The sequence below is a fragment of the Hemitrygon akajei genome, chromosome 24 (genome assembly GCF_048418815.1).
Source record: "Hemitrygon akajei chromosome 24, sHemAka1.3, whole genome shotgun sequence".
Lineage (NCBI taxonomy): Eukaryota > Metazoa > Chordata > Chondrichthyes > Myliobatiformes > Dasyatidae > Hemitrygon > Hemitrygon akajei.
This window is the reverse complement of record NC_133147.1, coordinates 42,618,424-42,644,473: the sequence shown is the minus strand read 5'-3', so window position 1 is coordinate 42,644,473 and position 26,050 is coordinate 42,618,424. Positions and strand designations below refer to the sequence as shown.

The window sequence follows — 26,050 nt, the reverse complement described above, 5'->3', positions numbered from 1 at the left end:
ACCTATACACGATCCGTCATTCAATCAAATCTCATCTACCTGTACACGATCCGTCATTCAATCAAATCTCATCTGCCTATACACGATCCATCATTCAAATAAATCTCATCTACCTGTACACGATCCGTCATTCAATCAAATCTCATCTGCCTATACACGATCCGTCATTCAATCAAATCTCATCTGCCTATACACGATCCGTCATTCAATCAAATCACATCTACCTGTACACGATCCGTCATTCAATCAAATCCCATCTACCTATACACGATCCGTCATTCAATCAAATCTCATCTGCCTATACACGATCCGTCATTCAATCAAATCTCATCTACCTGTACACGATCCGTCATTCAATCAAATCTCATCTACCTGTACACGATCCGTCATTCAATCAAATCTCATCTACCTGTACACGATCCGTCATTCAATCAAATCTCATCTACCTGTACACGATCTGTCATTCAATCAAATCTCATCTACCTGTATGTGATCCGTCATTCAATCAAATCTCATCTACCTGTACACGATCCGTCATTCAATCAAATCTCATCTGCCTATACACGATCTGTCATTCAAATAAATCTCATCTACCTATACACGATCCGTCAATCAAATCTCATCTACCTGTACACGATCCGTCATTCAATCAAATCTCATCTACCTGTACACGATCCGTCATTCAATCAAATCTCATCTACCTGTACACGATCCGTCATTCAATCAAATCTCATCTACCTGTACACGATCCGTCATTCAATCAAATCTCATCTACCTGTACACGATCCGTCATTCAATCAAATCTCATCTACCTGTACACGATCCGTCATTCAATCAAATCTCATCTACCTGTACACGATCCGTCATTCAATCAAATCTCATCTACCTATACACGATCCATCATTCAATCAAATCTCATCTGCCTGTACACGATCCGTCATTCAATCAAATCTCATCTACCTGTACACGATCCGTCATTCAATCAAATCTAATCTACCTGTACACGATCCGTCATTCAATCAAATCTCATCTACCTGTACACGATCCGTCATTCAATCAAATCTCATCTACCTGTACACGATCCGTCATTCAATCAAATCTCATCTACCTATACACGATCCGTCAATCAAATCTCATCTACCTGTACACGATCCGTCATTCAATCAAATCTCATCTACCTGTACACGATCCGTCAATCAAATCTCATCTACATGTACACGATCCGTCATTCAATCAAATCTCATCTGCCTATACACGATCCGTCATTCAATCAAATCTCATCTACCTGTACACGATCCGTCATTCAATCAAATCTCATCTACCTGTACACGATCCGTCATTCAATCAAATCTCATCTACCTATACACGATCCGTCATTCAATCAAATCTCATCTACCTGTACACGATCCGTCATTCAATCAAATCTCATCTACCTATACACGATCCGTCATTCAATCAAATATCATCTACCAATACACGATCCGTCATTCAATCAAATCTCATCTACCTGTACACGATCCGTCATTCAATCAAATCTCATCTGCCTATACACGATCCATCAATCAAATCTCATCTGCCTATACACGATCCGTCATTCAATCAAATCTCATCTACCTATACACGATCCGTCATTCAATCAAATCTCATCTACCTGTACACGATCCGTCAATCAAATCTCATCTGCCTATACACGATCCGTCATTCAATCAAATCTCATCTACCTATACACGATCCGTCATTCAATCAAATCTCATCTACCTGTACACGAACCGTCATTCAATCAAATCTCATCTGCCTATACACGATCCATCATTCAAATAAATCTCATCTACCTGTACACGATCCGTCATTCAATCAAATCTCATCTGCCTATACACGATCCGTCATTCAATCAAATCTCATCTGCCTATACACGATCCGTCATTCAATCAAATCACATCTACCTGTACACGATCCGTCATTCAATCAAATCCCATCTACCTATACACGATCCGTCATTCAATCAAATCTCATCTGCCTATACACGATCCGTCATTCAATCAAATCTCATCTACCTGTACACGATCCGTCATTCAATCAAATCTCATCTACCTGTACACGATCCGTCATTCAATCAAATCTCATCTACCTGTACACGATCCGTCATTCAATCAAATCTCATCTACCTGTACACGATCTGTCATTCAATCAAATCTCATCTACCTGTATGTGATCCGTCATTCAATCAAATCTCATCTACCTGTACACGATCCGTCATTCAATCAAATCTCATCTGCCTATACACGATCTGTCATTCAAATAAATCTCATCTACCTATACACGATCCGTCAATCAAATCTCATCTACCTGTACACGATCCGTCATTCAATCAAATCTCATCTACCTGTACACGATCCGTCATTCAATCAAATCTCATCTACCTGTACACGATCCGTCATTCAATCAAATCTCATCTACCTGTACACGATCCGTCATTCAATCAAATCTCATCTACCTGTACACGATCCGTCATTCAATCAAATCTCATATACCTGTACACGATCCGTCATTCAATCAAATCTCATCTACCTATACACGATCCATCATTCAATCAAATCTCATCTGCCTGTACACGATCCGTCATTCAATCAAATCTCATCTACCTGTACACGATCCGTCATTCAATCAAATCTAATCTACCTGTACACGATCCGTCATTCAATCAAATCTCATCTACCTGTACACGATCCGTCATTCAATCAAATCTCATCTACCTGTACACGATCCGTCATTCAATCAAATCTCATCTACCTATACACGATCCGTCAATCAAATCTCATCTACCTGTACACGATCCGTCATTCAATCAAATCTCATCTACCTGTACACGATCCGTCAATCAAATCTCATCTACATGTACACGATCCGTCATTCAATCAAATCTCATCTACCTATACACGATCCGTCATTCAATCAAATCTCATCTACCTGTACACGATCTGTCATTCAATCAAATCTCATCTACCTGTACACGATCCGTCATTCAATCAAATCTCATCTACCTGTACACGATCCGTCATTCAATCAAATCTCATCTACCTGTACACGATCCGTCATTCAATCAAATCTCATCTACCTGTACACGATCCGTCATTCAATCAAATCTCATCTACCTATACACGATCCGTCATTCAATCAAATCTCATCTACCTGTACACGATCTGTCATTCAATCAAATCTCATCTACCAATACACGATCTGTCATTCAATCAAATCTCATCTACCTGTACACGATCAGTCATTCAATCAAATCTCATCTACCTGTATGTGATCCGTCATTCAATCAAATCTCATCTACCTGTACACGATCCGTCATTCAATCAAATCTCATCTACCAATACACGATCTGTCATTCAATCAAATCTCATCTACCAATACACGATCCGTCATTCAATCAAATCTCATCTACCTATACACGATCCGTCATTCAATCAAATCTCATCTACCTGTATGTGATCCGTCATTCAATCAAATCTCATCTACCTGTACACGATCCGTCATTCAATCAAATCTCATCTACCTATACACGATCCGTCATTCAATCAAATCTCATCTACCAATACACGATCTGTCATTCAATCAAATCTCATCTACCTGTACACGATCCGTCATTCAATCAAATCTCATCTACCTGTACACGATCCGTCATTCAATCAAATCTCATCTACCTGTACACGATCCGTCATTCAATCAAATCTCATCTACCTGTACACGATCCGTCATTCAATCAAATCTCATCTACCTGTACACGATCCGTCATTCAATCAAATCTCATCTACCTGTACACGATCCGTCATTCAATCAAATCTCATCTACCAATACACGATCTGTCATTCAATCAAATCTCATCTACCTATACACGATCCGTCATTCAATCAAATCTCATCTGCCTGTATGTGATCCGTCATTCAATCAAATCTCATCTACCTGTACACGATCCGTCATTCAATCAAATCTCATCTACCTGTACACGATCCGTCATTCAATCAAATCTCATCTACCTGTACACGATCCGTCATTCAATCAAATCTCATCTACCTGTACACGATCCGTCATTCAATCAAATCTCATCTACCAATACACGATCCGTCATTCAATCAAATCTCATCTACCTGTACACGATCAGTCATTCAATCAAATCTCATCTACCTGTATGTGATCCGTCATTCAATCAAATCTCATCTACCTGTACACGATCCGTCATTCAATCAAATCTCATCTACCAATACACGATCTGTCATTCAATCAAATCTCATCTACCAATACACGATCTGTCATTCAATCAAATCTCATCTACCTATACACGATCCATCATTCAATCAAATCTCATCTACCTGTACACGATCCGTCATTCAATCAAATCTCATCTACCTGTACACGATCCGTCATTCAATCAAATCTCATCTACCTATACACGATCCGTCATTCAATCAAATCTCATCTACCTGTACACGATCCGTCATTCAATCAAATCTCATCTACCTGTACACGATCCGTCATTCAATCAAATCTCATCTACCTGTACACGATCCGTCATTCAATCAAATCTCATCTACCTATACACGATCCATCATTCAATCAAATCTCATCTACCTGTACACGATCCGTCAATCAAATCTCATCTACCTGTACACGATCCGTCATTCAATCAAATCTCATCTACCTATACACGATCCGTCATTCAATCAAATCTCATCTACCTATACACGATCCGTCATTCAATCAAATCTCATCTACCTGTACACGATCCGTCATTCAATCAAATCTCATCTACCTATACACGATCCGTCATTCAATCAAATCTCATCTACCTGTACACGATCCGTCAATCAAATCTCATCTACCTGTACACGATCCGTCATTCAATCAAATCTCATCTACCTATACACGATCTGTCATTCAAATAAATCTCATCTACCTGTACACGATCCGTCATTCAAATAAATCTCATCTACCTGTACACGATCCGTCAATCAAATCTCATCTACCTATACACGATCCGTCATTCAATCAAATCTCATCTGCCTATACACGATCCGTCATTCAATCAAATCTCATCTACCTATACACGATCCGTCATTCAATCAAATCTCATCTACCTATACACGATCTGTCATTCAATCAAATCTCATCTGCCTATACACGATCCATCATTCAAATAAATCTCATCTACCTGTACACGATCCGTCATTCAATCAAATCTCATCTGCCTATACACGATCCGTCATTCAATCAAATCTCATCTACCTGTACACGATCCGTCATTCAATCAAATCTCATCTACCTGTACACGATCCGTCATTCAATCAAATCTCATCTACCTATACACGATCCGTCATTCAATCAAATCTCATCTACCTGTACACGATCCGTCATTCAATCAAATCTCATCTACCTATACACGATCCGTCATTCAATCAAATATCATCTACCAATACACGATCCGTCATTCAATCAAATCTCATCTACCTGTACACGATCCGTCATTCAATCAAATCTCATCTGCCTATACACGATCCATCAATCAAATCTCATCTGCCTATACACGATCCGTCATTCAATCAAATCTCATCTACCTATACACGATCCGTCATTCAATCAAATCTCATCTACCTGTACACGATCCGTCAATCAAATCTCATCTGCCTATACACGATCCGTCATTCAATCAAATCTCATCTACCTATACACGATCCGTCATTCAATCAAATCTCATCTACCTGTACACGATCCGTCATTCAATCAAATCTCATCTGCCTATACACGATCCATCATTCAAATAAATCTCATCTACCTGTACACGATCCGTCATTCAATCAAATCTCATCTGCCTATACACGATCCGTCATTCAATCAAATCTCATCTGCCTATACACGATCCGTCATTCAATCAAATCACATCTACCTGTACACGATCCGTCATTCAATCAAATCCCATCTACCTATACACGATCCGTCATTCAATCAAATCTCATCTGCCTATACACGATCCGTCATTCAATCAAATCTCATCTACCTGTACACGATCCGTCATTCAATCAAATCTCATCTACCTGTACACGATCCGTCATTCAATCAAATCTCATCTACCTGTACACGATCCGTCATTCAATCAAATCTCATCTACCTGTACACGATCTGTCATTCAATCAAATCTCATCTACCTGTATGTGATCCGTCATTCAATCAAATCTCATCTACCTGTACACGATCCGTCATTCAATCAAATCTCATCTGCCTATACACGATCTGTCATTCAAATAAATCTCATCTACCTATACACGATCCGTCAATCAAATCTCATCTACCTGTACACGATCCGTCATTCAATCAAATCTCATCTACCTGTACACGATCCGTCATTCAATCAAATCTCATCTACCTGTACACGATCCGTCATTCAATCAAATCTCATCTACCTGTACACGATCCGTCATTCAATCAAATCTCATCTACCTGTACACGATCCGTCATTCAATCAAATCTCATCTACCTGTACACGATCCGTCATTCAATCAAATCTCATCTACCTATACACGATCCATCATTCAATCAAATCTCATCTGCCTGTACACGATCCGTCATTCAATCAAATCTCATCTACCTGTACACGATCCGTCATTCAATCAAATCTAATCTACCTGTACACGATCCGTCATTCAATCAAATCTCATCTACCTGTACACGATCCGTCATTCAATCAAATCTCATCTACCTGTACACGATCCGTCATTCAATCAAATCTCATCTACCTATACACGATCCGTCAATCAAATCTCATCTACCTGTACACGATCCGTCATTCAATCAAATCTCATCTACCTGTACACGATCCGTCAATCAAATCTCATCTACATGTACACGATCCGTCATTCAATCAAATCTCATCTACCTATACACGATCCGTCATTCAATCAAATCTCATCTACCTGTACACGATCTGTCATTCAATCAAATCTCATCTACCTGTACACGATCCGTCATTCAATCAAATCTCATCTACCTGTACACGATCCGTCATTCAATCAAATCTCATCTACCTGTACACGATCCGTCATTCAATCAAATCTCATCTACCTGTACACGATCCGTCATTCAATCAAATCTCATCTACCTGTACACGATCAGTCATTCAATCAAATCTCATCTACCTGTATGTGATCCGTCATTCAATCAAATCTCATCTACCTGTACACGATCCGTCATTCAATCAAATCTCATCTACCAATACACGATCTGTCATTCAATCAAATCTCATCTACCAATACACGATCCGTCATTCAATCAAATCTCATCTACCTATACACGATCCGTCATTCAATCAAATCTCATCTACCTGTATGTGATCCGTCATTCAATCAAATCTCATCTACCTGTACACGATCCGTCATTCAATCAAATCTCATCTACCTATACACGATCCGTCATTCAATCAAATCTCATCTACCAATACACGATCTGTCATTCAATCAAATCTCATCTACCTGTACACGATCCGTCATTCAATCAAATCTCATCTACCTGTACACGATCCGTCATTCAATCAAATCTCATCTACCTGTACACGATCCGTCATTCAATCAAATCTCATCTACCTGTACACGATCCGTCATTCAATCAAATCTCATCTACCTGTACACGATCCGTCATTCAATCAAATCTCATCTACCTGTACACGATCCGTCATTCAATCAAATCTCATCTACCAATACACGATCTGTCATTCAATCAAATCTCATCTACCTATACACGATCCGTCATTCAATCAAATCTCATCTGCCTGTATGTGATCCGTCATTCAATCAAATCTCATCTACCTGTACACGATCCGTCATTCAATCAAATCTCATCTACCTGTACACGATCCGTCATTCAATCAAATCTCATCTACCTGTACACGATCCGTCATTCAATCAAATCTCATCTACCTGTACACGATCCGTCATTCAATCAAATCTCATCTACCAATACACGATCCGTCATTCAATCAAATCTCATCTACCTGTACACGATCAGTCATTCAATCAAATCTCATCTACCTGTATGTGATCCGTCATTCAATCAAATCTCATCTACCTGTACACGATCCGTCATTCAATCAAATCTCATCTACCAATACACGATCTGTCATTCAATCAAATCTCATCTACCAATACACGATCTGTCATTCAATCAAATCTCATCTACCTATACACGATCCATCATTCAATCAAATCTCATCTACCTGTACACGATCCGTCATTCAATCAAATCTCATCTACCTGTACACGATCCGTCATTCAATCAAATCTCATCTACCTATACACGATCCGTCATTCAATCAAATCTCATCTACCTGTACACGATCCGTCATTCAATCAAATCTCATCTACCTGTACACGATCCGTCATTCAATCAAATCTCATCTACCTGTACACGATCCGTCATTCAATCAAATCTCATCTACCTATACACGATCCATCATTCAATCAAATCTCATCTACCTGTACACGATCCGTCAATCAAATCTCATCTACCTGTACACGATCCGTCATTCAATCAAATCTCATCTACCTATACACGATCCGTCATTCAATCAAATCTCATCTACCTATACACGATCCGTCATTCAATCAAATCTCATCTACCTGTACACGATCCGTCATTCAATCAAATCTCATCTACCTATACACGATCCGTCATTCAATCAAATCTCATCTACCTGTACACGATCCGTCAATCAAATCTCATCTACCTGTACACGATCCGTCATTCAATCAAATCTCATCTACCTATACACGATCTGTCATTCAAATAAATCTCATCTACCTGTACACGATCCGTCATTCAAATAAATCTCATCTACCTATACACGATCCGTCAATCAAATCTCATCTACCTGTACACGATCCGTCATTCAATCAAATCTCATCTACCTGTACACGATCCGTCATTCAATCAAATCTCATCTACCTGTACACGATCCGTCATTCAATCAAATCTCATCTACCTGTACACGATCCGTCATTCAATCAAATCTCATCTACCTAAACACGATCCGTCAATCAAATCTCATCTGCCTATACACGATCCATCATTCAAATAAATCTCATCTACCTGTACACGATCCGTCATTCAATCAAATCTCATCTGCCTATACACGATCCGTCATTCAATCAAATCTCATCTGCCTATACACGATCCGTCATTCAATCAAATCACATCTACCTGTACACGATCCGTCATTCAATCAAATCCCATCTACCTATACACGATCCGTCATTCAATCAAATCTCATCTGCCTGTACACGATCCGTCATTCAATCAAATCTCATCTACCTGTACACGATCCGTCATTCAATCAAATCTCATCTACCTGTACACGATCCGTCATTCAATCAAATCTCATCTACCTGTACACGATCCGTCATTCAATCAAATCTCATCTACCTGTACACGATCTGTCATTCAATCAAATCTCATCTACCTGTATGTGATCCGTCATTCAATCAAATCTCATCTACCTGTACACGATCCGTCATTCAATCAAATCTCATCTGCCTATACACGATCTGTCATTCAAATAAATCTCATCTACCTATACACGATCCGTCAATCAAATCTCATCTACCTGTACACGATCCGTCATTCAATCAAATCTCATCTACCTGTACACGATCCGTCATTCAATCAAATCTCATCTACCTGTACACGATCCGTCATTCAATCAAATCTCATCTACCTGTACACGATCCGTCATTCAATCAAATCTCATCTACCTATACACGATCCGTCATTCAATCAAATCTCATCTACCTGTACACGATCCGTCATTCAATCAAATCTCATCTACCTGTACACGATCCGTCAATCAAATCTCATCTACCTGTACACGATCAGTCATTCAATCAAATCTCATCCACCTGTACACGATCCGTCATTCAATCAAATCTCATCTACCTGTACACGATCCGTCATTCAATCAAATCTCATCTGCCTATACACGATCCGTCATTCAAATAAATCTCATCTACCTGTACACGATCCGTCATTCAATCAAATCTCATCTACCTGTACACGATCCGTCATTCAATCAAATCTCATCTGCCTGTACACGATCCGTCATTCAATCAAATCTCATCTACCTGTACACGATCCGTCATTCAATCAAATCTCATCTACCTGTACACGATCCGTCATTCAATCAAATCTCATCTACCTGTACACGATCCGTCATTCAATCAAATCTCATCTACCTATACACGATCCATCATTCAATCAAATCTCATCTGCCTGTACACGATCCGTCATTCAATCAAATCTCATCTACCTGTACACGATCCGTCATTCAATCAAATCTAATCTACCTGTACACGATCCGTCATTCAATCAAATCTCATCTACCTGTACACGATCCGTCATTCAATCAAATCTCATCTACCTGTACACGATCCGTCATTCAATCAAATCTCATCTACCTGTACACGATCCGTCATTCAATCAAATCTCATCTACCTATACACGATCCGTCAATCAAATCTCATCTACCTGTACACGATCCGTCATTCAATCAAATCTCATCTACCTGTACACGATCCGTCATTCAATCAAATCTCATCTACCTGTACACGATCCGTCATTCAATCAAATCTCATCTACCTATACACGATCCGTCATTCAATCAAATCTCATCTACCTGTACACGATCTGTCATTCAATCAAATCTCATCTACCTGTACACGATCCGTCATTCAATCAAATCTCATCTACCTGTACACGATCCGTCATTCAATCAAATCTCATCTACCTGTACACGATCCGTCATTCAATCAAATCTCATCTACCTGTACACGATCCGTCATTCAATCAAATCTCATCTACCTATACACGATCCGTCATTCAATCAAATCTCATCTACCTGTACACAATCCGTCATTCAATCAAATCTCATCTACCAATACACGATTTGTCATTCAATCAAATCTCATCTACCTGTACACGATCAGTCATTCAATCAAATCTCATCTACCTGTATGTGATCCGTCATTCAATCAAATCTCATCTACCTGTACACGATCCGTCATTCAATCAAATCTCATCTACCAATACACGATCTGTCATTCAATCAAATCTCATCTACCAATACACGATCCGTCATTCAATCAAATCTCATCTACCTATACACGATCCGTCATTCAATCAAATCTCATCTACCTGTATGTGATCCGTCATTCAATCAAATCTCATCTACCTGTACACGATCCGTCATTCAATCAAATCTCATCTACCTATACACGATCCGTCATTCAATCAAATCTCATCTACCAATACACGATCTGTCATTCAATCAAATCTCATCTACCTGTACACGATCCGTCATTCAATCAAATCTCATCTACCTGTACACGATCCGTCATTCAATCAAATCTCATCTACCTGTACACGATCCGTCATTCAATCAAATCTCATCTACCTGTACACGATCCGTCATTCAATCAAATCTCATCTACCTGTACACGATCCGTCATTCAATCAAATCTCATCTACCTGTACACGATCCGTCATTCAATCAAATCTCATCTACCAATACACGATCTGTCATTCAATCAAATCTCATCTACCTATACACGATCCGTCATTCAATCAAATCTCATCTGCCTGTATGTGATCCGTCATTCAATCAAATCTCATCTACCTGTACACGATCCGTCATTCAATCAAATCTCATCTACCTGTACACGATCCGTCATTCAATCAAATCTCATCTACCTGTACACGATCCGTCATTCAATCAAATCTCATCTACCTGTACACGATCCGTCATTCAATCAAATCTCATCTACCTATACACGATCCGTCATTCAATCAAATCTCATCTACCTGTATGTGATCCGTCATTCAATCAAATCTCATCTACCTGTACACGATCCGTCATTCAATCAAATCTCATCTACCTATACACGATCCGTCATTCAATCAAATCTCATCTACCAATACACGATCTGTCATTCAATCAAATCTCATCTACCTGTACACGATCCGTCATTCAATCAAATCTCATCTACCTGTACACGATCCGTCATTCAATCAAATCTCATCTACCTGTACACGATCCGTCATTCAATCAAATCTCATCTACCTGTACACGATCCGTCATTCAATCAAATCTCATCTACCTGTACACGATCCGTCATTCAATCAAATCTCATCTACCTGTACACGATCCGTCATTCAATCAAATCTCATCTACCAATACACGATCCGTCATTCAATCAAATCTCATCTACCTATACACGATCCGTCATTCAATCAAATCTCATCTGCCTGTATGTGATCCGTCATTCAATCAAATCTCATCTACCTGTACACGATCCGTCATTCAATCAAATCTCATCTACCTGTACACGATCCGTCATTCAATCAAATCTCATCTACCTGTACACGATCCGTCATTCAATCAAATCTCATCTACCTGTACACGATCCGTCATTCAATCAAATCTCATCTACCTGTACACGATCCGTCATTCAATCAAATCTCATCTACCTATACACGATCTGTCATTCAATCAAATCTCATCTGCCTGTATGTGATCCGTCATTCAATCAAATCTCATCTACCTGTACACGATCCGTCATTCAATCAAATCTCATCTGCCTATACACGATCTGTCATTCAATCAAATCTCATCTACCTATACACGATCCATCATTCAAATAAATCTCATCTACCTGTACACGATCCGTCATTCAATCAAATCTCATCTACCTGTACACGATCCGTCATTCAATCAAATCTCATCTACCTATACACGATCCGTCATTCAATCAAATCTCATCTACCTGTACACGATCCGTCATTCAATCAAATCTCATCTACCTGTACACGATCCGTCATTCAATCAAATCTCATCTACCTGTACACGATCCGTCATTCAATCAAATCTCATCTACCTATACACGATCCATCATTCAATCAAATCTCATCTACCTGTACACGATCCGTCAATCAAATCTCATCTACCTGTACACGATCCGTCATTCAATCAAATCTCATCTACCTATACACGATCCGTCATTCAATCAAATCTCATCTACCTATACACGATCCGTCATTCAATCAAATCTCATCTACCTGTACACGATCCGTCATTCAATCAAATCTCATCTACCTATACACGATCCGTCATTCAATCAAATCTCATCTACCTGTACACGATCCGTCAATCAAATCTCATCTACCTGTACACGATCCGTCATTCAATCAAATCTCATCTACCTATACACGATCCGTCATTCAATCAAATCTCATCTACCTGTACACGATCTGTCATTCAATCAAATCTCATCTACCTGTACACGATCCGTCATTCAATCAAATCTCATCTACCTGTACACGATCCGTCATTCAATCAAATCTCATCTACCTGTACACGATCCGTCATTCAATCAAATCTCATCTACCTGTACACGATCCGTCATTCAATCAAATCTCATCTACCTATACACGATCCGTCATTCAATCAAATCTCATCTACCTGTACACGATCCGTCATTCAATCAAATCTCATCTACCAATACACGATCTGTCATTCAATCAAATCTCATCTACCAATACACGATCTGTCATTCAATCAAATCTCATCTACCTGTACACGATCAGTCATTCAATCAAATCTCATCTACCTGTATGTGATCCGTCATTCAATCAAATCTCATCTACCTGTACACGATCCGTCATTCAATCAAATCTCATCTACCAATACACGATCTGTCATTCAATCAAATCTCATCTACCAATACACGATCCGTCATTCAATCAAATCTCATCTACCTATACACGATCCGTCATTCAATCAAATCTCATCTACCTGTATGTGATCCGTCATTCAATCAAATCTCATCTACCTGTACACGATCCGTCATTCAATCAAATCTCATCTACCTATACACGATCCGTCATTCAATCAAATCTCATCTACCAATACACGATCTGTCATTCAATCAAATCTCATCTACCTGTACACGATCCGTCATTCAATCAAATCTCATCTACCTGTACACGATCCGTCATTCAATCAAATCTCATCTACCTGTACACGATCCGTCATTCAATCAAATCTCATCTACCTGTACACGATCCGTCATTCAATCAAATCTCATCTACCTGTACACGATCCGTCATTCAATCAAATCTCATCTACCTGTACACGATCCGTCATTCAATCAAATCTCATCTACCAATACACGATCTGTCATTCAATCAAATCTCATCTACCTATACACGATCCGTCATTCAATCAAATCTCATCTGCCTGTATGTGATCCGTCATTCAATCAAATCTCATCTACCTGTACACGATCCGTCATTCAATCAAATCTCATCTACCTGTACACGATCCGTCATTCAATCAAATCTCATCTACCTGTACACGATCCGTCATTCAATCAAATCTCATCTACCTGTACACGATCCGTCATTCAATCAAATCTCATCTACCTGTACACGATCCGTCATTCAATCAAATCTCATCTACCTATACACGATCTGTCATTCAATCAAATCTCATCTGCCTGTATGTGATCCGTCATTCAATCAAATCTCATCTACCTGTACACGATCCGTCATTCAATCAAATCTCATCTGCCTATACACGATCTGTCATTCAATCAAATCTCATCTACCTATACACGATCCATCATTCAAATAAATCTCATCTACCTGTACACGATCCGTCATTCAATCAAATCTCATCTACCTGTACACGATCCGTCATTCAATCAAATCTCATCTACCTATACACGATCCGTCATTCAATCAAATCTCATCTACCTGTACACGATCCGTCATTCAATCAAATCTCATCTACCTGTACACGATCCGTCATTCAATCAAATCTCATCTACCTGTACACGATCCGTCATTCAATCAAATCTCATCTACCTATACACGATCCATCATTCAATCAAATCTCATCTACCTGTACACGATCCGTCAATCAAATCTCATCTACCTGTACACGATCCGTCATTCAATCAAATCTCATCTACCTATACACGATCCGTCATTCAATCAAATCTCATCTACCTATACACGATCCGTCATTCAATCAAATCTCATCTACCTGTACACGATCCGTCATTCAATCAAATCTCATCTACCTATACACGATCCGTCATTCAATCAAATCTCATCTACCTGTACACGATCCGTCAATCAAATCTCATCTACCTGTACACGATCCGTCATTCAATCAAATCTCATCTACCTATACACGATCTGTCATTCAAATAAATCTCATCTACCTGTACACGATCCGTCATTCAAATAAATCTCATCTACCTATACACGATCCGTCAATCAAATCTCATCTACCTGTACACGATCCGTCATTCAATCAAATCTCATCTACCTGTACACGATCCGTCATTCAATCAAATCTCATCTACCTGTACACGATCCGTCATTCAATCAAATCTCATCTACCTGTACACGATCCGTCATTCAATCAAATCTCATCTACCTATACACGATCCGTCAATCAAATCTCATCTGCCTATACACGATCCATCATTGAAATAAATCTCATCTACCTGTACACGATCCGTCATTCAATCAAATCTCATCTGCCTATACACGATCCGTCATTCAATCAAATCTCATCTGCCTATACACGATCCGTCATTCAATCAAATCACATCTACCTGTACACGATCCGTCATTCAATCAAATCCCATCTACCTATACACGATCCGTCATTCAATCAAATCTCATCTGCCTATACACGATCCGTCATTCAATCAAATCTCATCTACCTGTACACGATCCGTCATTCAATCAAATCTCATCTACCTGTACACGATCCGTCATTCAATCAAATCTCATCTACCTGTACACGATCCGTCATTCAATCAAATCTCATCTACCTGTACACGATCTGTCATTCAATCAAATCTCATCTACCTGTATGTGATCCGTCATTCAATCAAATCTCATCTACCTGTACACGATCCGTCATTCAATCAAATCTCATCTGCCTATACACGATCTGTCATTCAAATAAATCTCATCTACCTATACACGATCCGTCAATCAAATCTCATCTACCTGTACACGATCCGTCATTCAATCAAATCTCATCTACCTGTACACGATCCGTCATTCAATCAAATCTCATCTACCTGTACACGATCCGTCATTCAATCAAATCTCATCTACCTGTACACGATCCGTCATTCAATCAAATCTCATCTACCTATACACGATCCGTCATTCAATCAAATCTCATCTGCCTGTACACGATCCGTCATTCAATCAAATCTCATCTACCTGTACACGATCCGTCATTCAATCAAATCTCATCTACCTGTACACGATCCGTCAATCAAATCTCATCTACCTGTACACGATCAGTCATTCAATCAAATCTCATCCACCTGTACACGATCCGTCATTCAATCAAATCTCATCTACCTGTACACGATCCGTCATTCAATCAAATCTCATCTGCCTATACACGATCCGTCATTCAAATAAATCTCATCTACCTGTACACGATCCGTCATTCAATCAAATCTCATCTACCTGTACACGATCCGTCATTCAATCAAATCTCATCTGCCTGTACACGATCCGTCATTCAATCAAATCTCATCTACCTGTACACGATCCGTCATTCAATCAAATCTCATCTACCTGTACACGATCCGTCATTCAATCAAATCTCATCTACCTGTACACGATCCGTCATTCAATCAAATCTCATCTACCTATACACGATCCATCATTCAATCAAATCTCATCTGCCTGTACACGATCCGTCATTCAATCAAATCTCATCTACCTGTACACGATCCGTCATTCAATCAAATCTAATCTACCTGTACACGATCCGTCATTCAATCAAATCTCATCTACCTGTACACGATCCGTCATTCAATCAAATCTCATCTACCTGTACACGATCCGTCATTCAATCAAATCTCATCTACCTGTACACGATCCGTCATTCAATCAAATCTCATCTACCTATACACGATCCGTCAATCAAATCTCATCTACCTGTACACGATCCGTCATTCAATCAAATCTCATCTACCTGTACACGATCCGTCAATCAAATCTCATCTACCTGTACACGATCCGTCATTCAATCAAATCTCATCTACCTATACACGATCCGTCATTCAATCAAATCTCATCTACCTGTACACGATCTGTCATTCAATCAAATCTCATCTACCTGTACACGATCCGTCATTCAATCAAATCTCATCTACCTGTACACGATCCGTCATTCAATCAAATCTCATCTACCTGTACACGATCCGTCATTCAATCAAATCTCATCTACCTGTACACGATCCGTCATTCAATCAAATCTCATCTACCTATACACGATCCGTCATTCAATCAAATCTCATCTACCTGTACACGATCCGTCATTCAATCAAATCTCATCTACCAATACACGATCTGTCATTCAATCAAATCTCATCTACCTGTACACGATCAGTCATTCAATCAAATCTCATCTACCTGTATGTGATCCGTCATTCAATCAAATCTCATCTACCTGTACACGATCCGTCATTCAATCAAATCTCATCTACCAATACACGATCTGTCATTCAATCAAATCTCATCTACCAATACACGATCCGTCATTCAATCAAATCTCATCTACCTATACACGATCCGTCATTCAATCAAATCTCATCTACCTGTATGTGATCCGTCATTCAATCAAATCTCATCTACCTGTACACGATCCGTCATTCAATCAAATCTCATCTACCTATACACGATCCGTCATTCAATCAAATCTCATCTACCAATACACGATCTGTCATTCAATCAAATCTCATCTACCTGTACACGATCCGTCATTCAATCAAATCTCATCTACCTGTACACGATCCGTCATTCAATCAAATCTCATCTACCTGTACACGATCCGTCATTCAATCAAATCTCATCTACCTGTACACGATCCGTCATTCAATCAAATCTCATCTACCTGTACACGATCCGTCATTCAATCAAATCTCATCTACCTGTACACGATCCGTCATTCAATCAAATCTCATCTACCAATACACGATCCGTCATTCAATCAAATCTCATCTACCTATACACGATCCGTCATTCAATCAAATCTCATCTGCCTGTATGTGATCCGTCATTCAATCAAATCTCATCTACCTGTACACGATCCGTCATTCAATCAAATCTCATCTACCTGTACACGATCCGTCATTCAATCAAATCTCATCTACCTGTACACGATCCGTCATTCAATCAAATCTCATCTACCTGTACACGATCCGTCATTCAATCAAATCTCATCTACCTGTACACGATCCGTCATTCAATCAAATCTCATCTACCTATACACGATCTGTCATTCAATCAAATCTCATCTGCCTGTATGTGATCCGTCATTCAATCAAATCTCATCTACCTGTACACGATCCGTCATTCAATCAAATCTCATCTGCCTATACACGATCTGTCATTCAATCAAATCTCATCTACCTATACACGATCCATCATTCAAATAAATCTCATCTACCTGTACACGATCCGTCATTCAATCAAATCTCATCTACCTGTACACGATCCGTCATTCAATCAAATCTCATCTACCTATACACGATCCGTCATTCAATCAAATCTCATCTACCTGTACACGATCCGTCATTCAATCAAATCTCATCTACCTGTACACGATCCGTCATTCAATCAAATCTCATCTACCTGTACACGATCCGTCATTCAATCAAATCTCATCTACCTATACACGATCCATCATTCAATCAAATCTCATCTACCTGTACACGATCCGTCAATCAAATCTCATCTACCTGTACACGATCCGTCATTCAATCAAATCTCATCTACCTATACACGATCCGTCATTCAATCAAATCTCATCTACCTATACACGATCCGTCATTCAATCAAATCTCATCTACCTGTACACGATCCGTCATTCAATCAAATCTCATCTACCTATACACGATCCGTCATTCAATCAAATCTCATCTAACTGTACACGATCCGTCAATCAAATCTCATCTACCTGTACACGATCCGTCATTCAATCAAATCTCATCTACCTATACACGATCTGTCATTCAAATAAATCTCATCTACCTGTACACGATCCGTCATTCAAATAAATCTCATCTACCTATACACGATCCGTCAATCAAATCTCATCTACCTGTACACGATCCGTCATTCAATCAAATCTCATCTACCTGTACACGATCCGTCATTCAATCAAATCTCATCTACCTGTACACGATCCGTCATTCAATCAAATCTCATCTACCTGTACACGATCCGTCATTCAATCAAATCTCATCTACCTATACACGATCCGTCATTCAATCAAATCTCATCTACCTGCACACGATCCGTCATTCAATCAAATCTCATCTACCTGTACACGATCTGTCATTCAATCAAATCTCATCTACCTGTACACGATCCGTCATTCAATCAAATCTCATCTACCTGTACACGATCCGTCATTCAATCAAATCTCATCTACCTGTACACGATCCGTCATTCAATCAAATCTCATCTACCTGTACACGATCCGTCATTCAATCAAATCTCATCTACCTATACACGATCCGTCAATCAAATCTCATCTGCCTATACACGATCCATCATTCAAATAAATCTCATCTACCTGTACACGATCCGTCATTCAACCAAATCTCATCTGCCTATACACGATCCGTCATTCAATCAAATCTCATCTGCCTATACACGATCCGTCATTCAATCAAATCACATCTACCTGTACACGATCCGTCATTCAATCAAATCCCATCTACCTATACACGATCCGTCATTCAATCAAATCTCATCTGCCTATACACGATCCGTCATTCAATCAAATCTCATCTACCTGTACACGATCCGTCATTCAATCAAATCTCATCTACCTGTACACGATCCGTCATTCAATCAAATCTCATCTACCTGTACACGATCCGTCATTCAATCAAATCTCATCTACCTGTACACGATCTGTCATTCAATCAAATCTCATCTACCTGTATGTGATCCGTCATTCAATCAAATCTCATCTACCTGTACACGATCCGTCATTCAATCAAATCTCATCTGCCTATACACGATCTGTCATTCAAATAAATCTCATCTACCTATACACGATCCGTCAATCAAATCTCATCTACCTGTACACGATCCGTCATTCAATCAAATCTCATCTACCTGTACACGATCCGTCATTCAATCAAATCTCATCTACCTGTACACGATCCGTCATTCAATCAAATCTCATCTACCTGTACACGATCCGTCATTCAATCAAATCTCATCTACCTATACACGATCCGTCATTCAATCAAATCTCATCTGCCTGTACACGATCCGTCATTCAATCAAATCTCATCTACCTGTACACGATCCGTCATTCAATCAAATCTCATCTACCTGTACACGATCCGTCAATCAAATCTCATCTACCTGTACACGATCAGTCATTCAATCAAATCTCATCCACCTGTACACGATCCGTCATTCAATCAAATCTCATCTACCTGTACACGATCCGTCATTCAATCAAATCTCATCTGCCTATACACGATCCGTCATTCAAATAAATCTCATCTACCTGTACACGATCCGTCATTCAATCAAATCTCATCTACCTGTACACGATCCGTCATTCAATCAAATCTCATCTGCCTGTACACGATCCGTCATTCAATCAAATCTCATCTACCTGTACACGATCCGTCATTCAATCAAATCTCATCTACCTGTACACGATCCGTCATTCAATCAAATCTCATCTACCTGTACACGATCCGTCATTCAATCAAATCTCATCTACCTATACACGATCCATCATTCAATCAAATCTCATCTGCCTGTACACGATCCGTCATTCAATCAAATCTCATCTACCTGTACACGATCCGTCATTCAATCAAATCTAATCTACCTGTACACGATCCGTCATTCAATAAAATCTCATCTACCTGTACACGATCCGTCATTCAATCAAATCTCATCTACCTGTACACGATCCGTCATTCAATCAAATCTCATCTACCTGTACACGATCCGTCATTCAATCAAATCTCATCTACCTATACACGATCCGTCAATCAAATCTCATCTACCTGTACACGATCCGTCATTCAATCAAATCTCATCTACCTGTACACGATCCGTCAATCAAATCTCATCTACCTGTACACGATCCGTCATTCAATCAAATCTCATCTACCTATACACGATCCGTCATTCAATCAAATCTCATCTACCTGTACACGATCTGTCATTCAATCAAATCTCATCTACCTGTACACGATCCGTCATTCAATCAAATCTCATCTACCTGTACACGATCCGTCATTCAATCAAATCTCATCTACCTGTACACGATCCGTCATTCAATCAAATCTCATCTACCTGTACACGATCCGTCATTCAATCAAATCTCATCTACCTATACACGATCCGTCATTCAATCAAATCTCATCTACCTGTACACGATCCGTCATTCAATCAAATCTCATCTACCAATACACGATCTGTCATTCAATCAAATCTCATCTACCTGTACACGATCAGTCATTCAATCAAATCTCATCTACCTGTATGTGATCCGTCATTCAATCAAATCTCATCTACCTGTACACGATCCGTCATTCAATCAAATCTCATCTACCAATACACGATCTGTCATTCAATCAAATCTCATCTACCAATACACGATCCGTCATTCAATCAAATCTCATCTACCTATACACGATCCGTCATTCAATCAAATCTCATCTACCTGTATGTGATCCGTCATTCAATCAAATCTCATCTACCTGTACACGATCCGTCATTCAATCAAATCTCATCTACCTATACACGATCCGTCATTCAATCAAATCTCATCTACCAATACACGATCTGTCATTCAATCAAATCTCATCTACCTGTACACGATCCGTCATTCAATCAAATCTCATCTACCTGTACACGATCCGTCATTCAATCAAATCTCATCTACCTGTACACGATCCGTCATTCAATCAAATCTCATCTACCTGTACACGATCCGTCATTCAATCAAATCTCATCTACCTGTACACGATCCGTCATTCAATCAAATCTCATCTACCTGTACACGATCCGTCATTCAATCAAATCTCATCTACCAATACACGATCCGTCATTCAATCAAATCTCATCTACCTATACACGATCCGTCATTCAATCAAATCTCATCTGCCTGTATGTGATCCGTCATTCAATCAAATCTCATCTACCTGTACACGATCCGTCATTCAATCAAATCTCATCTACCTGTACACGATCCGTCATTCAATCAAATCTCATCTACCTGTACACGATCCGTCATTCAATCAAATCTCATCTACCTGTACATGATCCGTCATTCAATCAAATCTCATCTACCTGTACACGATCCGTCATTCAATCAAATCTCATCTACCTATACACGATCTGTCATTCAATCAAATCTCATCTGCCTGTATGTGATCCGTCATTCAATCAAATCTCATCTACCTGTACACGATCCGTCATTCAATCAAATCTCATCTGCCTATACACGATCTGTCATTCAATCAAATCTCATCTACCTATACACGATCCATCATTCAAATAAATCTCATCTACCTGTACACGATCCGTCATTCAAATAAATCTCATCTACCTGTACACGATCCGTCATTCAATCAAATCTCATCTACCTATACACGATCCGTCATTCAATCAAATCTCATCTACCTGTACACGATCCGTCATTCAATCAAATCTCATCTACCTGTACACGATCCGTCATTCAATCAAATCTCATCTACCTGTACACGATCCGTCATTCAATCAAATCTCATCTACCTATACACGATCCATCATTCAATCAAATCTCATCTACCTGTACACGATCCGTCAATCAAATCTCATCTACCTGTACACGATCCGTCATTCAATCAAATCTCATCTACCTATACACGATCCGTCATTCAATCAAATCTCATCTACCTATACACGATCCGTCATTCAATCAAATCTCATCTACCTGTACACGATCCGTCATTCAATCAAATCTCATCTACCTATACACGATCCGTCATTCAATCAAATCTCATCTACCTGTACACGATCCGTCAATCAAATCTCATCTACCTGTACACGATCCGTCATTCAATCAAATCTCATCTACCTATACACGATCTGTCATTCAAATAAATCTCATCTACCTGTACACGATCCGTCATTCAAATAAATCTCATCTACCTATACACGATCCGTCAATCAAATCTCATCTACCTGTACACGATCCGTCATTCAATCAAATCTCATCTACCTGTACACGATCCGTCATTCAATCAAATCTCATCTACCTGTACACGATCCGTCATTCAATCAAATCTCATCTACCTGTACACGATCCGTCATTCAATCAAATCTCATCTACCTATACACGATCCGTCATTCAATCAAATCTCATCTACCTGCACACGATCCGTCATTCAATCAAATCTCATCTACCTGTACACGATCTGTCATTCAATCAAATCTCATCTACCTGTACACGATCCGTCATTCAATCAAATCTCATCTACCTGTACACGATCCGTCATTCAATCAAATCTCATCTACCTGTACACGATCCGTCATTCAATCAAATCTCATCTACCTGTACACGATCCATCATTCAATCAAATCTCATCTACCTATACACGATCCGTCATTCAATCAAATCTCATCTACCTATACACGATCCGTCAATCAAATCTCATCTGCCTATACACGATCCGTCAATCAAATCTCATCTGCCTGTACGCGATACCTCCGCACCCTGTTCGTTGAAGAGACTCTGAAATGTCGCCGTTGTATCTGCCTTCACCACCACCTTGGCAGCAAATTCCAGGCACCCATTGCTCTTTGTGTTTAAAAAAAAAAATCTGCTTCACTCATCATCGTTGAATTTACCCCCATCGCCATAATATTATGTACTTGATGTTTATAACCTTGTGAAAGCAGATCGCGAGAGCACAGATACAGGCCTGTCGGAAAGGCACCGTGATTGGGGGTGTAGTGGACAGTGAGGAACGCTGTCAGGGCTTGCAGAGTGATCTGGACCACATGGACAAGATGGGCTGAAGATAGAGTTTTCACCAGAAGATTTCGGAGCAGAATTAGGCCATTTGGCCCATCGAGTCTGCTCCACAATTTCTTCACAGCTGATCCATTTCCCCCTCAGCCCCAATCTCCTCATTCTCCCCATATCCCTTCATGCCCTCACTAATCCAGAATCTATCAGTCCCTGCCTTAAATAAACCCAATGATGGCCTCCTCAGTCGTCTGTGGCAACGATTTCCATGCATTCACCACCCTCTGGCCAAAGAAATTCCTCATCTCCACTCTAAATGGACATCCCTCTATTCTGAGGCTGAGCCCTCCGATCTCATACTCCCCCACCATAGGAAACATCCTCTGCACACCCATTCTATCTCGGCCTTTCAATATCATAAAGGACTCCTCCCATCCTGCACACGGACTGTTTGAACTGCTTCCGTCTGGTAGGCGCTTCAGATCCCTCCAGACTAAGACTAATAGGCACTGGAGAAGTTTTTTCCCTACTGCGGTCACTTTGCTGAACAGTTGACTGCCGGTTAACTGTCGGCTAACTATTACTTGGATTGCACTACCTGTATGTATAATCTATATTTTCATTTATATTTATCATTATTATTGTTATGAGCAGAGAGACAACATCTGCCGGAAGTAAATTCCTTGTATGTGCATAGGTACTTGGCGATTAAAGTCTGATTCTGATAGTTTAATTAGGTTATAGATAGGTACCTAATAGGTACCAGATAGGTATTCTGTACAGGCAGCTGTGAGGGATGCACTTTGGGAGGGCGTAACAGGGTAGATATTACACAGGGCACTGAGGAGCGCAATAGAACAGAGGGGTCTGGGAATGCAGGTCTGTAATTCCTTGGAAGTGGTGTCACAGGTAGATAGAAAGAAAAGTAAAGAAAGCTCTTGTCACATTGGCCTTCATAAATCCAAGTACTGAGTTCAGGGGTTGGGATGTTACGTTGAAGTTGTATAAGACATCGGTGAGGCCTAGTTTCGAGTATCATGCGCGGTTTTGGTCTCCAACCTACAGGAAAGATGTCAATAAGATTGAAAGAGTACAGAGACAAATTTACAAAGATGTTGCCAGGACTTGAGGATCTGAGTTACAGGGAGAGGTTGAATAATTTAGGACTTTATTCCCTACAGCGTAGGAGAATGACGGGAGATTTGAAAGTGATGTACAAAATAATGGGACAAATGCTGGCAACTGGGACGAGCTGGGAGGGTGGTGGGTCAGCATGGATCAGTTGGGCCGAAGGGCCTGGCTCTGTGCTGTATCACTGACGGTAAATACTGGGATCCACTCCCCCACCGGCACCATCCCACACGGACCACAGTGGCCGGCGCGCCCCCTCCCTCGCGCAGCTTCGCGGGGATGGGGGACGGCCCACGGGTTGCCCCTTACCCCCCCCCCCTACCTGGGTGATGGTGACCAGCAGATGCTTCACGTCCCCTGACACTTGGTCCAGGCGTAGCGACACCTCCTCCAGCTGCTGCTCGCAGGCCTTCACCTCCTCCTCCAGCTGAGCTCGCACACCCTGGGGAGGGGAGGGGGGCAAACACAGGGGCAGTGATCGACCGGGCATCTGACGCTGACCGCCCGCTCTGCAGAGAGTCTGTTCATCCCGAGGGGTCGAGACTGACGGTCTACCACCATAACCAAAACACGTCACCATCCCAGATATTGACTCATCTCCACCCGCGACCGCAAGAGATGGCAGGAAGTTGTGGACGCAGCTCAGCACATCACGGAAACTAGCTCCCCCCTCCACAGGCTCTGTCCACACTTCCCACTAAAGCAGCTGGCATAACCCCACCCACCCACCCCGGTCATTCCCTCTCCCACTGGACAGAGGATACAAAATCCCGA

General features: G+C 40.3%; 1 protein-coding gene across 2 annotated transcripts in view; it reads right to left on the bottom strand.

Annotated features, from left to right (window-relative positions):
* The window catches only part of ccdc22 (CCC complex scaffolding subunit CCDC22), a 62,250-nt gene that overhangs the window by 18,225 nt on the left and 17,975 nt on the right, over positions 1–26,050 (bottom strand). For both annotated transcript variants that reach the window (XM_073028698.1, XM_073028699.1), the window contains exon 9: positions 25,599–25,718. In XM_073028698.1, the coding sequence (XP_072884799.1) occupies positions 25,599–25,718 (120 nt within the window). The remainder of the gene's footprint in view (positions 1–25,598; positions 25,719–26,050) is intronic.